The following is a 16,042-nucleotide window of genomic DNA, read 5'->3' as shown; positions in this document are numbered from 1 at the left end:
AAGTATACCTAGCAAGACCCCTTATTTGGATCAAGCTATAACACTTCCCAAGGTTCACCAAGTTTCTCGACCAAGCCCTTGCCGGCTCGAGTTACAAGGCTAGCCAATGGGTTGGGGCGTCCCCCCCATTCACTTTTAGGTCGATGAGACAAAGCTCCTATCGACAAGATTTGGTCATAGCATTGAGACGGGATGAGCGGTACCTCCTACCCTAAAAGGGCATGATACATTCTGCCGCTCAATGCTCACGAAAAACACTTTCATTTGCATTCACATGTAACACGTATCACTTATCAAGCAAGCAATTTCATGAAAGAGAGGACAAGGGCGATAAAGTACGCCCTAGCCTCATTAACTAGCAAGTACAAGAATCATTTCATTTAAACACTTCACATGCACTTGATACTCACCAAGTATCAAAAGTCAAAGTTTGAGAAATTAGCTCTAAGACGCTTCGCCAGGAGTTCCCTCGAAGTCCTCTTGAGATCTTGAAAGTATGCAATAATGCATTGTATCTCAAATTCCAGGCCATACAGTATTCGTGTAAAGAAAAGAAATAGTCAATTTTGACTCCAAAATTCAAGTTTCCAAAGTATTTCAGTTCATAAGGAACCGACTTTCAAATGAGGTCTCAAGTGATAGGTGAACTCAAGTTCACCATGAAAATAGGTTTGAAATGCTCTAAGAGTTCTAAAAATGTAACCTAGGCCCTTAAAAGAACATTTAGGTCCAAATTGGAAATTTTCACTTTTCGAGTCATTCTTGGAAATATCAGTCCGGAAGTTCGGAAAGTCTAAAAATGGCAAATTTTACACCGTCAAAAACTTCATTCGAAGCATAACAACTTTGTAGAAGGTCACTTTCCAAGAATCAAATCAGAAACAAGTCAATTTCTCCAAGAAAGTTTACTATTCATTGAAGATAGGTCAAAACAGTCCAAGTTTTTCCAATAATTTTGGAATTTCACTAAAAATCATAGAATCAAAACCAGCCTTTGAAATTTGATATGCATGTAAAGTTCCAATCCAGGTTTCAAATGAAAAAAATGGAACTCGATTCCGATGTTCCTAGCTCAAGAAATAAAAAGTTGAAGTTCGCTAAAATTCTTGGACTGTTGGCCTATTTTCCAGATTTAATGCACTTCGCTAATAAGGCCGTATCTCACTCGATTCTCAGTGAAATTGAAAACGGTTGGTGGTGTTAGAAACTAGGTTCACAAGGATATATTTATGCAGAAGAAATCATTTCCAAAATCCAGACATAAGCGGTTCAAAATCAAGCAACAAAATGGATTTTCTGGACAGTCTCGGATGAACAGTAATAAACAGGCAGCCAACTTTCAAAACTCGCCACGAATCGCTCGGGACGAACTAGAAAATGAGCTTGGTACCATTTTAAAGCTCTAAGAGTCTACTTTCAAATTCCATAAACGGCACTCAATTTCGATCAACGAGTAAAATGTTATAGCTACACAAATGTTGCTGGTCAGAAAATTCTGGAGCTTGTTCCAGTTTTGCTTCTTTACTTGTAACTCAAAATTTAACCAACCATTTGGGTTGATTTTTGGTAGACAACCACAATACACATAGCACAACATATCTACACCAATTTGGAAGCTCAATTAGCACCAGAAAATTTTCGAAATTGCAGGGCAGCAGCAAACAAGAAAGTCGGCAGCAAATCAGAAATTTCAGACAGTACCTTCTCCAAATTTCTAACTCTCTTCCAACTTCATTCCATCAATCATTCTATATACATGTAACATAGCACAATATCAGCAACCACAACATGTTAATTCATCACATCAGCCACCAATAAACATCCTCAAACCCTCGAGCATGTCATGGAATTGCAAGAACATAATTACTCAACCAATCAACCCAAATTCTACCATAGGTTGCAAACCCATGCTACCTTTGCTCCATTTGAGCTATAATTTTGCAAGATTGAAGTGTGGGTGAGTGAGTTACCTCAAGAACTTAGTTGGACAGCTTTAGGGCAGAAATCTTGACCGAAATTCCTCCAAGAAAACCGATGAACAGCCCCCTCTTCCAAGCTAGGATCAAAGCCCTCTAATGGATGATGAAATTTGGAAGTGGATTGAAGCAAGTTTGTGAGGATTTTGGCTAGATTTTTTCTTCCCATCTTCGGCCAACTAGAGAGTGACGAGAGGAGAGAGAGTGAAATCAGGTATTGTAATGAAAGTGGAGAGAATTGGTGACTTAATGGTTAAGTCTAAGTGTCAACTCATGCTAGGTCCGTTTAGGGTCTTTGCGTGTCCAATTTTCGCGCTCGTTTGCAACTTTTGTGCACTAAACCTTTGAGCTAATTTCCCTAGTACATTAATAGTACATTACTAGTAGTCTAATATCATGTTCTTAAAATCTCCAATTAATCAAATTAATGTGCCTGTTGGGGCCCTTTCGGCACGCGCGCGTATAAAGGTCAAACTTAAGGGTTTTCTCGTTTGAACTTGGAAATTCAACTTATTCGATTCTAAAACTCTAAAATATGATAATCCAAGTATATATATATAACAATAAAAATCACGATAAGCAATTCATCTTGAATAAATTTGGGCATTAAAATAATATGCGCGTAAAGAACCAATCGGAAAATTTTATTTTCGAGAAATTCATGTACTTTAGTATATTTTATTTTTTTTTTGGTAACTCGAGTACGAAATATTTTTAAAATGACCAATTTAACAATATTTTGCAATAATAAAATTATGGGTCCTCACATCCTCTCCCCCTTAAGAGAATTTCGTCCTCGAAATTCATACCTTAACTCAAAAACTCCAGATGTCACTTTTGCATCCCACTCTTACGAATTGTAAAACTTATTCCGCATTAAATATCACGTAAGTCTTGTATTCTTAATCTGTTCACGACGAGCGAGATAACAATTCCTTCATGCGATTCACAGATTCAATTGCCTTAAGAAATTTGTCAATTCAAGAACAAATGATGTAATAGCCCTTGAAATTGGTATACACAATGAACTTTAAATATTTCGCAGATCAAATTCGATAAGATCTTATTAGCACACAAGTTTTGTCCTACTGGACCTTAATCCTAGTAATCTTTCAAAATAGATAGTAAGAGCCCTCAAGAATCAATAACTTCAAAAATCATATCTGGTTCCGTATACATGTATGCAAATATCGAAGTACGAAATGAAACCTTACATTCAATAATATCTTATTGTAGTCCCCAAGTCATTTATGAGTATTACTGCCAATTTTTAACCCAAATACGACTTAAAGACCCAAATCCATTAATGCTACTAGTGTATTCATTACTCCCAATGGCATAATTGAATTTCAAAGTGCTTACTTTTCTGATGAACTAGCCTTAATCACATCTTCCTCTAGAATCCTCAATTAGTTGTAGTCCTGTATTAAATCTAACTTGGAAAGTACTACTGTCTCTTGTAGATACTCAAATGATTCATTTATGCAAGGTAAAAGATATTTATTCCTAATACCCACTTGATTCCAACCTCAATATTATAGACATGGCCTTCTCACAAGGCTATAAGCGTAACAAAATTTAGATATACAAATAAGTCATGAAATTGATTAAATGCAAAGTAAACTTCCATTTGCTATAAAAGACCATAATAATTTCATCAAGTTAGGATAAATTTATCAAATCATTTCAAAAGAAAAGGGAATAAACAAGATTCTAGCAAAACATGCTAAGTCATCCATGTTCAAAGCAACAAAAGATTTCATCCCTTACACAAAAGATTACAACCTTCAAAAGTCTCAGTATAGGCTAGGTTATAATCATAATCCCTGTCTTTAAGCAAAGTGAAATCCATCTTCACTCGTAGAGCTTCTAATACTTTGGTTCTTCTCATAGCCATTAGTATTAACCACTCTCTCTAACACTCGACTGTTTTGCAGCAGACTTAATGAGCTGCTGAGGAGTTCCTCGGGCAACTTAAAACTTAATACTCAGGACTCCCGCATAGCAAGCATTTCCTTGTTTCCTTCAGCCCATAATCTCAGTGTGATTAAACTTGCCACAGTATCCACAAGTTACTCTACAAGTTACGGCCTGATTAGCTTGAGAATTCTCCTTTTTCTTTTTCTTCTTTTCTCTCTGCTCCACAACAAATTCATGTTCACATCTCTCTTTAAGTTTCCCTTTTTTCATTATGGGAGTTTCCTCCACTACCCTTAACTTGGTTGCTAGAAATATACTGAGATGAAACTTGAATAGTGGGTCGCATCCCCTCGAGTTTTTTTTTTCCCGAAGTTCCTCCAATACTCCTTTGTATTTCTTTTTCATTTGCAAGTTCTTGTTCCATAATTCCATCTTCTCTACAAACTCTTGTTTGCATCGTTCTTCCTAGAATTCAACCAATTTAGTCTGGAATTCCAACTCCTTGCGAAGAACTTCTATTTCTATATGTAGCTCTTCCAAACTTTTCATTCATCCATTTGCTTAATCCTGACTGTCAGCCTATCAACAACTCAAAGCATCTAAATGAGTAGCAAATCAAAATTTAAAACTTAACTATCCACAACCTATAAATTCTCACGCATCTAAGTCATCCAGGTATATTTACTCTTACCTCTCCACGAATTTGATACGTAAGAAAATCCACACACACAAATAAAGTAATACCCCTTGATATAATGATATGTACTTCCGTTCTAAGGTCTTACTCACGTATGTAGTGAAACCATAAATTACACGCCATAAGAAACAAGTTCCAAACCCTGACTAAAAACTATTACGCACTAGTAGGACCAGAATCCTTTTCCTCAAAAGTTTGTCTAAATCAAACCAATCATGACCTACAAGATAAAGTCGAGACTTTTGATGTATTTTGAATGTATCTGTGGCAAAATGCGATTCAAAATTAGAGTTAAAGATACAAATTTTCTTCATGATCCAAAACTAAATTTTCTTAGTAAGAGATTTCAAATAATGTTTAACCACAATCATCAATACATATTTCAAATCTCTCAAATAGGTTTAAGAAGATTAATCATGCAACTTAATGCATGAATTTTAAAACATATACATAATAATCATAACATATACATGGAGGGTGTTCCAACACTTTTCCTCAAAGTTTCAAGTTAAATCTATGTTCGGGTAAAGCGTATATTTTAGAACATACCTTTAAGAAAGATAAATAGACATGTAGGTTCATATTCGCATAACCTGTGATCCAACACCTTTACCACCCTTTTATATCCAAACCAAGAGCTAACTCTACTAGTACATAAAGCCCGATCATTTCTAATCTCTGATTCATAACAAATAGGCATTCATGTTCCTAAGAAAAGATTCGAACTTGAACTCTATCTGATTTCGATTCTCAAACGAGTTCAAAATGTGTATACATATATATATATATATATAAATTTTGTGAAAAAGTAAAACAAGTGAATTTGGGTATAGTAATAGTCAAGTAAAATTGAAAACGCTTTTGTTCAAGTAGAACAAATAGGTAATGAGTTCAAGTCATCTCACCAAACCAACGAAATACTTTCGGAGTTCAAACTTCATAAAAGTTGAAACATGGCCATAGGACCACTCATAATATACGTATAAAACAACTATTAAAATTTCGCACAGGAAAATCTCACTAAGTTCCCAACTAGGTTAATCCATTATACACTGGTAGATCTAATCTTCTGGTTTATTCTCGATTCATATTCAGTACTAGGGTCTCATTAAATTATATAAGACTATCCATCAATTTCTCTCATGAGTACGGGGTTGTCTAAGCCCTAGGCCACGACCCCTTTTTCCCATTCCTGCTGCCATACTTAATAGAAGTCTATAAGCACAAGAAAAGGAATAATTAAGTATAAAAGAACTTAATGCATATACAAGTTGCAAAAATATTTAGAATCAAAACATGCTTCTTTACATGTATCAAAAGTTATAGCACGAGTTAGAAGTCACAAAACAAGCCCAATATGTCAAATACTGCATATAGGCAATTAAGTGCCACAAAATATAGAAGTATATGCAAGCAGGATACAAAAGGCCTCACGGCGCGCACCACCCTTCCTAAGTCCATAGTTAAACCAAAGGTCCAAATATCACTAATTTCAATCAGATCACATGCCTTTACGAAATTAGATCCAATCAAACCATAACACAAGCTAAAACCAAAGGTTATCCATTCGAAATTCAACTCAAAGTTTCCTCAGTCCGTACACCTAAAGATAGGCTCACTCTTCTTGAAAACCAAGAATTTTAAAACATAAGAAGAGTATTTAAAGTAACCAAAAATCTTATCAAGTTCAAGATTTACATTATAAAAACATAAGTTTGCCATTCTTTCGAAAACTCGAGATTTTTTTTTTTTTTTGTAAAGCATAGACAAATTCAAGTGTGAGAATACACCAGTATACAATCAAGGGGGAAAAACATAGTTTAGAAAATTTTAACCTTGTATCAGCCCATCATATACAAAATTCAACAAACTCACCAGTTATTCACAAATTTTCAGATTGAAATTCAAGTAAAATTCACATATTTACCAAAATCGGAAAATTATACATACTTAAACATATATATATCATTTCCAATCATCGTTTGAAAATAAAACTAGTACATCCTCATTTTTCTTTAGAATTTCAATGCAGAAATTCTCTAGGAGGTAAATGGGCGGGAAAATACATTTTATTCCTCAGAAACTCTTTAATCTTGGTTCAAAATCACCATATATGGAGTTTGACCATCAAATCCCGGTCTCTTATCCTCTATAGCCAGTACTAATAATTGCCTCAATTTTTTCCACACTTACAAGTATAATAATAATTCAAATTCATCCAATCTTTCACTACTAATCCTCATCCCATATTTTCCTTCAATATAACATCACCTAATTTCTCAATTTTTTTTATTTCTACAAGTCCCAAGTAAGAAACTCTCAAATAATCATTCTCTTTAACCCCTAGGATACAATAGGTCCTCATTCACATAATATTCAAATTAATCCCACAGTTAGGCATCCTAAACTTTAAGCCGAGGATACACTACAAGATCTAGAGCCTAAGTTCTGATACCAACTGTGACAGCCCCACCTCCCCCTAAGGCGAACCAAAGGGTTCGGCGGACCGCCTGCCCAGCTCTCGCCGGGACTCACTACAGTTCTCAATTAAAATACATCACTCACATCCAATAACATAGGGTACAACCTCAAGAATAAACGAAATAACATTTTTCAAACTTAGAACGAGATAAGATACATTACAAATCTCAAGTAAGGGTATCATTCCCTGAATAAGACAAAAGTCCTCAGTTCTCAAATAATTACATCAAATACTTATCAAGTGAATCGAATTCAAATTATATATGAGATATCCCTTCAGGCACTAATAACTCAATACAAGTGCTTTCTTTGGCCTCGAGCCCTGTGGGGAAAAATTATTTTTGGGGGTCACTAATTAAGCCTCAGAACTTCCACTTCCAAACCTGTTAAAAAAAATAAATTGGGGTGAGCTAACGCTCAGTGAGGCCAAGGGAAAAACATGCAAGCATGCTAGCAAAGACACAATATAAAGCAATAACTCGAGTAACAAGTAACTGCGAAACGTTAAGCAACTAGGGAATTTAATCACAATAAAAGGATACGGGAGCTCTCAGGAGCTAATCCACGCGCGATCCAAGCTCAGGTAGTTGACCCTCCGTCAACTTTCACAGTTATCCATGTAGAACTCCACTTACTACCTCCAGCCACCATGACACCCTCTTGGATCCGTAACCAAACAAGCATGTAGGTGGTATCACTTAACAAGTATACCTAGCAAGACCCCTTATTTGGATCAAGCTATAACACTTCCCAAGGTTCACCAAGTTTCTCGACCAAGCCCTTGCCGGCTCGAGTTACAAGGCTAGCCAATGGGTTGGGGCGTCCCCCCCATTCACTTTTAGGTCGATGAGACGAAGCTCCAATCGACAAGATTTGGTCATAGCATTGAGACGGGATGAGCGGTACCTCCTACCCTAAAAGGGCATGATACATTCTGCCGCTCAATGCTCACGAAAAACACTTTCATTTGCATTCACATGTAACACGTATCACTTATCAAGCAAGCAATTTCATGAAAGAGAGGACAAGGGCGATAAAGTACGCCCTAGCCTCATTAACTAGCAAGTACAAGAATCATTTCATTTAAACACTTCACATGCACTTGATACTCACCAAGTATCAAAAGTCAAAGTTTGAGAAATTAGCTCTAAGACGCTTCGCCGGGAGTTCCCTCGAAGTCCTCTTGAGATCCTGAAAGTATGCAATAATGCATTGTATCTCAAATTCCAGGCCATACAGTATTCGTGTAAAGAAAAGAAATAGTCAATTTTGACTCCACAATTCAAGTTTCCAAAGTATTTCAGTTCATAAGGAACCGACTTTCAAATGAGGTCTCAAGTGATAGGTGAACTCATGAAAATAGGTTTGAAATGCTCTAAGAGTTGTAAAAATGTAACCTAGGCCCTTAAAAGAACATTTAGGTCCAAATTGGAAATTTTCACTTTTCGAGTCATTCGTGGAAAAATCAGTCCGGAAGTTCGGAAAGTCTAAAATAGAAAATTTTACACCGTCAAAAACTTCATTCGAAGCATAACAACTTTGTAGAAGGTCACTTTCCAAGAATCAAATCAGAAACAAGTCAATTTCTCCAAGAAAGTTTACTATTCATTGAAGATAGGTCAAAACAGTCCAAGTTTTTCCAATAATTTTGGAATTTCGTAAAAATCATAGAATCAAAACCAGCCTTTGAAATTTGATATGCATGTAAAGTTCCAATCCAGGTTTCAAATGAAAAAAACGGAACTCGATTCCGATGTTCCTAGCTCAAGAAATAAAAAGTTGAAGTTCGCTAAAATTCCTGGACTGTTGGCCTATTTTCCAGATTTAATGCACTTCGCTAATTAGGCCGTATCTCACTCGATTCTCAGTGAAATTGAAAACGGTTGGTGGTGTTAGAAACTAGGTTCACAAGGATATATTTATGCAGAAGAAATCATTTCCAAAATCCAGACATAAGCGGTTCAAAATCAAGCAACAAAATGGATTTTCTGGACAGTCTCGGATGAACAGTAATAAACAGGCAGCCAACTTTCAAAACTCGCCACGAATCGCTCGGGACGAACTAGAAAATGAGCTTGGTACCATTTTAAAGCTCTAAGAGTCTACTTTCAAATGCCGCAAACGGCACTCAATTTCGATCAACGAGCAAAACGTTATAGCTACACAAATGTTGCTGGTCAGAAAATTCTGGAGCTTGTTCCAGTTTTGCTTCTTTACTTGTAACTCAAAATTTAACCAACCATTTGGGTTGATTTTTGGTAGACAACCACAATACACATAGCACAACATATCTACACCAATTTGGAAGCTCAATTAGCACCAGAAAATTTTCGAAATTACAGGGCAGCAGCAAACAAGAAAGTCGGCAGCAAGTCAGAAATTTCAGACAGTACCTTCTCCAAATTTCTAACTTTCTTCCAACTTCATTCCATCAATCATTCTATATACATGTAACATAGCACAATATCAGCAACCACAACATGCTAATTCATCACATCAGTCACCAATAAACATCCTCAAACCCTCGAGCATGTCATGGAATTGCAAGAACATAATTACTCAACCAATCAACCCAAATTCTACCATAGGTTGCAAACCCATGCTACCTTTGCTCCATTTGAGCTATAATTTTGCAAGATTGAAGTGTGGGTGAGTGAGTTACCTCAAGAACTTAGTTGGACAGCTTTAGGGCAGAAATCTTGACCGAAATTCCTCCAAGAAAACCGATGAACAGCCCCCTCTTCCAAGCTAGGATCAAAGCCCTCTAATGGATGATGAAATTTGGAAGTGGATTGAAGCAAGTTTGTGAGGATTTTGGCTAGATTTTTTTCTTCCCATCTTCGGCCAACTAGAGAGTGACGAGAGGAGAGAGAGTGAAATCAGGTATTGTAATGAAAGTGGAGAGAATTGGTGACTTAATGGTTAAGTCTAAGTGTCAACTCATGCTAGGTCCGTTTAGGGTCTTTGCGTGTCCAATTTTCGCGCTCGTTTGCAACTTTTGTGCACTAAACCTCTGAGGTAATTTCCCTAGTACATTAATAGTACATTACTAGTAGTCTAATATCATGTTCTTAAAATCTCCAATTAATCAAATTAATGTGCCTGTCGGGGCCTTTTCGGCACGCGCGCGTATAAAGGTCAAACTTAAGGGTTTTCTCGTTTGAACTTGGAAATTCAACTTATTCGATTCTAAAACTCTAAAATATGATAATCCAAGTATATATATATAACAATAAAAATCACGATAAGCAATTCATCTTGAATAAATTTGGGCATTAAAATAATATGCGCGTAAAGAACCAATCGGAAAAATTTATTTTCGAGAAATTCATGTACTTTAGTATATTTTTTTTTATTTTTTTTTTTGGGTAACTCGAGTACGAAATATTTTTAAAATGACCAATTTAACAATATTTTGAAATAATAAAATTATGGGTCCTCACACAAATTCTAATCAAAATTAAGCAAAGGTAGTCCAAAACGTCAAACAAATCCAACCAAAATTTTACTCTTGCAAAAAATACTCAAATGGCCAAGAGCTTCATCAATCATTAGCTCTTGGCATCCAACAATTACTTCTTACAACAATTTAACCAAAATTTCAAAGATTAAAAATCAATTTCATGTATTTGAAACCAAGGACAAGATTTGCAACAACCTCTTTTCCAAGATTGCAACCAATAACCTCATTACACATAACAATTACAGATTAAACATTTTCCAGCCATTTTTTTTTTCCAAAATATCCATTCCAATGCCAAGAAATTCCATCGACTAAACCGCTAGTGGTTTATCCACCAAGTAACTTCCATGTCAACATTTCAGCCATAAAATCAAATGGTCACCCCAAAATTTCACATGCATAACCATCTTAATATATTCTAAAGTGAAATCAACCAACTAGAACTAATAACATGTAATTCCAGCAATTAATTCCATTAAAAATTTAACGCTTGTGCAAATCACTTAAATAGCCAAGAACTCAACCCAAAAACATGAAGAATGTCATGGCGGCTTAACTCTCAAGCAATTCTAAAAATTCAGATTTCTTTCTTCTTCTCTTTTTTTTTTCCACGGCTCAACAGCCACATGCATGGCTATCTTACAATATTATAAAGTGCAATCAACAAGTATAGGATATTTTACAGCGAATCAAACTTTAATGTAACAATCTGGAACCCAAAATTTGCAAAAGAAATCTGGAAAAATTCTTTCTTCTTCCCTCGGCTAAGCTGAGAAATTCCAGCACTTTGCTTCAACATTTTTGGTCTTAAATCCGAATTTACCTCAGTTGAATCATTGTGTTAAGTACCCAAAACTAACATGCAAGGCTACTTAATGAAATTACTATCATTTCTAGTTCAGATCAAGTTCGGACAGCAACTATAAACATCCACAAATCCAGAAATTCATTCGGCTATTCTCGGATGATCTTGCATGCAGCAGATTTTCTTGTTCATTTTTTTTTCTTGCTTAACCGAGCTAATGAGCTGCATGCAAAGCTTAATCATCTTGTCTTAAATTAGTTAATCACATTTATAAGCTCAGATTGCCTCAGGGAAACAAAATTAAAGCTGCATTTCCATTTCAGCTTCTCGGCAAACCCATTCCTTCCAAATCAGATTTTTCTAATGCTTTGATTTCATCATCCGGAAGCATAAACTTCACATGCAAGCTCTTAAACAGCTTCATCTACCCATAATTAGCTAGCCTAAGTCTAGAATTTACCTCGGCTGGAAGCTCAGCTCACGCAACAAGAAGCTGCAATGTTTCTTTCTCGGCTAGCTCTCTGACAGCACAGGAATGCAGCCCGCCAACTCCCTCTCTTGCTCAAGCTTGCACGCGGAATGGAATGGAGGATGATCGCAGCTGGTTGAGGTTGAAGAAAGGAATGGAAGCTCTAGGCAGTGAGGAAGAGGATGATAAAACTCACGCGGTTATCACTCACACTCACTCGCGAACAGTTTAAGAAAGCAACTTGCGCAACTTCCTCCCTTGCTCAAGCTTCTGATCAGACAGGAAAATGGGAAGCTCGGCTCTTCACTCTCGGTCGATAATAACAAGGCAAAGAGAGAATGTTGTTGTGGTTTGAGGTGTGATAGTGGAGTGGAGATGGGGTGCTGAAATGAAGATGAATCACGGATGGAGGAGGTTGAGTGTTTGAGAGGAGAAAGGAAATGTGATCCGGCAGAAATGGAATTGTGATTTTAAAAGGTTGGCCAATGGATCCTTGGTGGTTGCATGGTAACTTCCGAGGTGGTGGAGGCTATTTTACTCTTTTCACGTTTCCTCCGAATTTCCACTTAAGTCCTTATTCTTAATCTAATTCCAAAATTTACCCTAATTGTAATTTGAATGCCTAATAATATACTATTCTCGCAAAGATTCGATTATCGAGATTTTAACGTCCTAAGTATACTAAGTGCACTTGTAACGGTTTTGTCTAAAATTTACCGACTTCATCTTATTGCTAAGGTTCCTATTAACACTTAACATTATTAACGATTAAAACTAGCTATCGGAATTCAAGGAATTAATATTAAGGCGATAAAATAATTTACATCAAGAAATATCAATTTATCTTGGCAAGAATCAAGTAATTTCAATATTTTACACAATTGAATTGTTTGTAGCATAAAAACTATTTTTACGTGCTTATTTAAGAACAAGTAAAGATAGAAGTGGGATTTATTAAAAATCTAACATGCAAAAGTAATATGTAACTGTATATTTATTATTATTATTATTTTATATATATTTTTTTTCGAGGTTCTCACAGACATTGTTAACAAAATGTCAATTCAAAGGGTGGTAAGAGAGATTTTGAAAACGTGGAGGGAGCTTTGTGATATTTTTTGAAACCTCAAGGGAGGTTTCTGAAATTATCCCTAATGGGAATACACAGGTCTATTCGAAATAATCGGATGACAATAATAGCACCAATATCAACCAAGCAAATCTGCTATAAAATCACCCCCAAAAACTACAACTATCAGAAAAGTGGGTTTGGAAAGGTGTTACTAAACGAAGAGGAAATTTGAAATCTGAATCGGTGGATAAGTAGAGCTTGATGAGAAGATCCCGTGTGTAAAATTTCGTCTCAATCGGACTTCAAATCACCTTCCAACTGAGGCTTCAAAATTGCAAAGAATTTTCTTTCTCTAGCTCTCACTCTTTCTCTCTCTTCGTTTCTCTCAAAGGTGGCTGGCACTTTTTCTCGCATGAAAAACTAATTGCATCTTGCGGCTGCTACTTGTATTTAAGCTTGAGAAACCCTCAAGCGTTGCTTACTTGCACAAATGGACTGGCCCACAAATGGGCTGGCCCACACACAAGTCCAACAAATATTGATGAGAGGTTGCTGGAAATTTCTCAGCTTCATCCGAGAACAAGAAATAAAGAAGTACCAGCTTCCTTTTGCGAATTTTGGTTCTAAAATTCTGTACTAAGCTGTAATATATTGTATAATACCTTGATTTCATCATGCATGAAAGATTTGAATATAAACTGAAGGGATTATCGGAGAAAAATTTGTGTTTTAAAACTGGTTGCTGTTAGAGTTTTGAAAACATGGCCGAGGGGGAAGATTAAGACCTAGCCCAGCTTTGCTCTGCGATTTCCTTGGCTGTAAACTTTATATCACTGCTAAAGATACTCTGTAGATTGATCACCATCCTCTGCATGTTAAGTTGGAGTTAACATAGAAGAAATTAAGGAAGTAGCCGTATGTTGAATTGCCAATTGATGACTGTTACACTTAGCTGATGACAGATTAGTATATATATGATTTCTTGACTGATCCATTTGCTGGAATTAAGTGCTATTTGCCTTGGGTTGTGTTGAACAAAATGTATACTAAGAGATTAGTGTTTTAAGCAAGTAAACAGTGGGGCTTTGTTTTTTTTTTTTTTTTGGCAAACAATAATGGCCAAAGCGACAGCAACATTAGCCTGATGTAGATGACAAAGAGGGGGATTGTAAACACAAAAAACTATAATACTAATTTTTAAGCACAGAAGAGATTATGTTAACACATAAAGATTTTAACTACTCCATACAATAATTAAGAATTGTCGTGGCAGGCCACTGGCTGGATAACAAACTTGATAGCTTCGGACACCACAAACTCACCAGTTCTAGTTGTTGGCTTCAAAGTTGGTGAAGAGAAGCAGAATGATTCTTGGCGTGGAACGCATAGGATGCCTCCCAAATGTTTAGGCCCTTCTGCCAGAGTGATTCTATTTAACTAAAGTTAATGTCCAAAGTCCCACCATTCCTGTTCGACTTTATCCCAATCAAAACATTGGGATTGATTGTACCGATTGCCAATGAAACAGTCCGAAATGCCTAGATTGGCTCCTGGACAAGCTCTCCTCCCCATCCCAAATGGCAAGAACTGTGGAAATTGAACGGCTTCTTGTCCATCCAATTTCTTCACTTCCGAATCTTTCTGGCAATTGAATTTCTCAGGCTCCTCCCAGATGTTGGGATCCCGATGCACGGCCCAGGCATTAGCCAAAAACAATTGTACTTTGGGAATGTCATACATCCCTACCTTGCAATCTTCAGATGCATAATGAGGTTGCAGAAGTGGTGCTGCGGGGTACAGGCTACAGAAACACACAATGAAGATAGGAAGCTAGGGGATTCAGATTCTCTCAACATCTTCCATTTCCATGTCCATATCAATCTCAGTCTGAGTTCTGTAGTGCCGTATTTATTTAGCAAAAGCAGCATAGCCCATTCGAATGGTCAGCGTGGACGTTTCTCTTCCTGCTGTAAGCATTATAAATGCAAAACTCTTTATGGCGTCATCTGATAAAAAAAACAGATTCATTTTCCTTACGAGAAAGCAGATTTGCAATCAGTGCCTCTTTCTCCTTGTCCAGCAGAGTATTTGAATCATCGAAATTCATCTATGAAACCTGACCGAAATTATCTCTCTTCTTCTGCAAAAAGATCATTTCCTTTTCCAACCCTTTGTAGCCAAGCCACCTTAACACAGGGAAGAAGTCACACAAATTCATTGAAATGCTTGAACCAAACATTTCTCTGAATTCTTCAATTATTTGCATGCCCAACTCCTCTCCAGCATCCTCCTCTCTGACGGAGCATCTTCCAACAAGCATCCTCATCATAACATTGAGTGTGAAAATAGAAATCCAATGGCTCAAATCAACTCTTACTTGGCTTTCATTCTTTGAAACTCTGTAGATTGACCTGAGAATCATCTGACATTCCTCTTCCCTGATAACTGAAGTCCTCTGGAGGCTGTTGAAAGAGAGAGATTCAACAACAAAGAGGCCACGAAGAACCCTCCACAAGTCGCCATAAGGGGCCACCCCAGGGCCTGTGTAGTTATAGGTCAATCTATCTCCAGCCATGGTCCGAGGACGGTTTGCAAGCGTAATATCATTCTGGGTGAAGCACTCTTCAATGGCAGCTGGAGACGACACAACAACAAAGGAACGCCAACCGAATTGGAGAAAGAATATTGGACCATATTTAGCTGATAATGAAGTTAAGTCTTGGAAGAGTGAGTTCTTGATAAGGTAAAGATGGCCAATTATTGGCAGAGCAAGTGGACTTGGCGGTAACTTCTTGTTCTTGACATGGTTGAATAGCAAGTTTTTGGAGATGAGAAGCAAAGAACACGATAAGATGGTGATGAGGCAGCAGTAGAGATTCTCCATGGCCAAAAAGCTCTGGAAATACTTAAGGAGTCTTCACCCTTGTTGGTAATGCTATTGTAGGAACAGGAATGAGATGTCGGTGTCAGAGTGGGGATGAGCCGTTGATATTGGCCGCTTTTAAAGCAGAGAGAGAGATGCCGAAGTAGCTTACCTCTGAAAGTGGGTCTTCGCCGGAGTTGGAGATGCTGCCGGCGAAGAAGAGTGGGTCTTTCCCTTGGATTTGTTTGCTGGATGAGATGTCACTGCAGAAGAAGAGTCTGTTATCACCGCTTCTT

At 37.0% G+C, this 16,042-nt stretch overlaps 1 protein-coding gene and 1 long non-coding RNA gene across 2 annotated transcripts; both read right to left on the bottom strand.

Moving 5' to 3' along the window:
* Nucleotides 1-7,285: 7,285 nt before the first annotated feature.
* Nucleotides 7,286-10,043, bottom strand: LOC113754117. Its single transcript, XR_003465131.1, has 3 exons — nt 9,737-10,043; nt 8,188-8,265; nt 7,286-7,457 (listed from the first exon to the last, which is right to left on the bottom strand). It is a non-coding gene; the product is annotated as an uncharacterized LOC113754117 (long non-coding RNA).
* Nucleotides 10,044-14,326: 4,283 nt separating this feature from the next.
* Nucleotides 14,327-15,767, bottom strand: LOC113751968 (cytochrome P450 82G1-like). The gene is made up of 2 exons (XM_027296112.1): nt 15,070-15,767; nt 14,327-14,684 (listed from the first exon to the last, which is right to left on the bottom strand). The coding sequence occupies exons 1-2, from the start codon at nt 15,765-15,767 to the stop codon at nt 14,327-14,329; spliced, it is 1,056 nt and encodes a 351-aa protein (XP_027151913.1).
* Between the last annotated feature and the right edge of the window lie 275 nt (nt 15,768-16,042).

The sequence above is a fragment of the Coffea eugenioides genome, chromosome 11, assembly GCF_003713205.1.
Source record: "Coffea eugenioides isolate CCC68of chromosome 11, Ceug_1.0, whole genome shotgun sequence".
Classification (NCBI taxonomy): domain Eukaryota; kingdom Viridiplantae; phylum Streptophyta; class Magnoliopsida; order Gentianales; family Rubiaceae; genus Coffea; species Coffea eugenioides.
This window is presented reverse-complemented; position numbering and strand designations above follow the sequence as displayed.

Coding starts and splice junctions, on each gene's coding strand:
- LOC113751968 (XM_027296112.1), bottom strand. CDS start 15,767: ATGGAGAATCTCTACTGCTGCCTCATCACCATCTTATCGTGTTCTTTG. Junction 14,685..15,069: donor GACTTCTTCCCTGTGTTAAG/GTGGCTTGGCTA, acceptor GTGTTTCTGTAG/CCTGTACCCCGCAGCACCAC.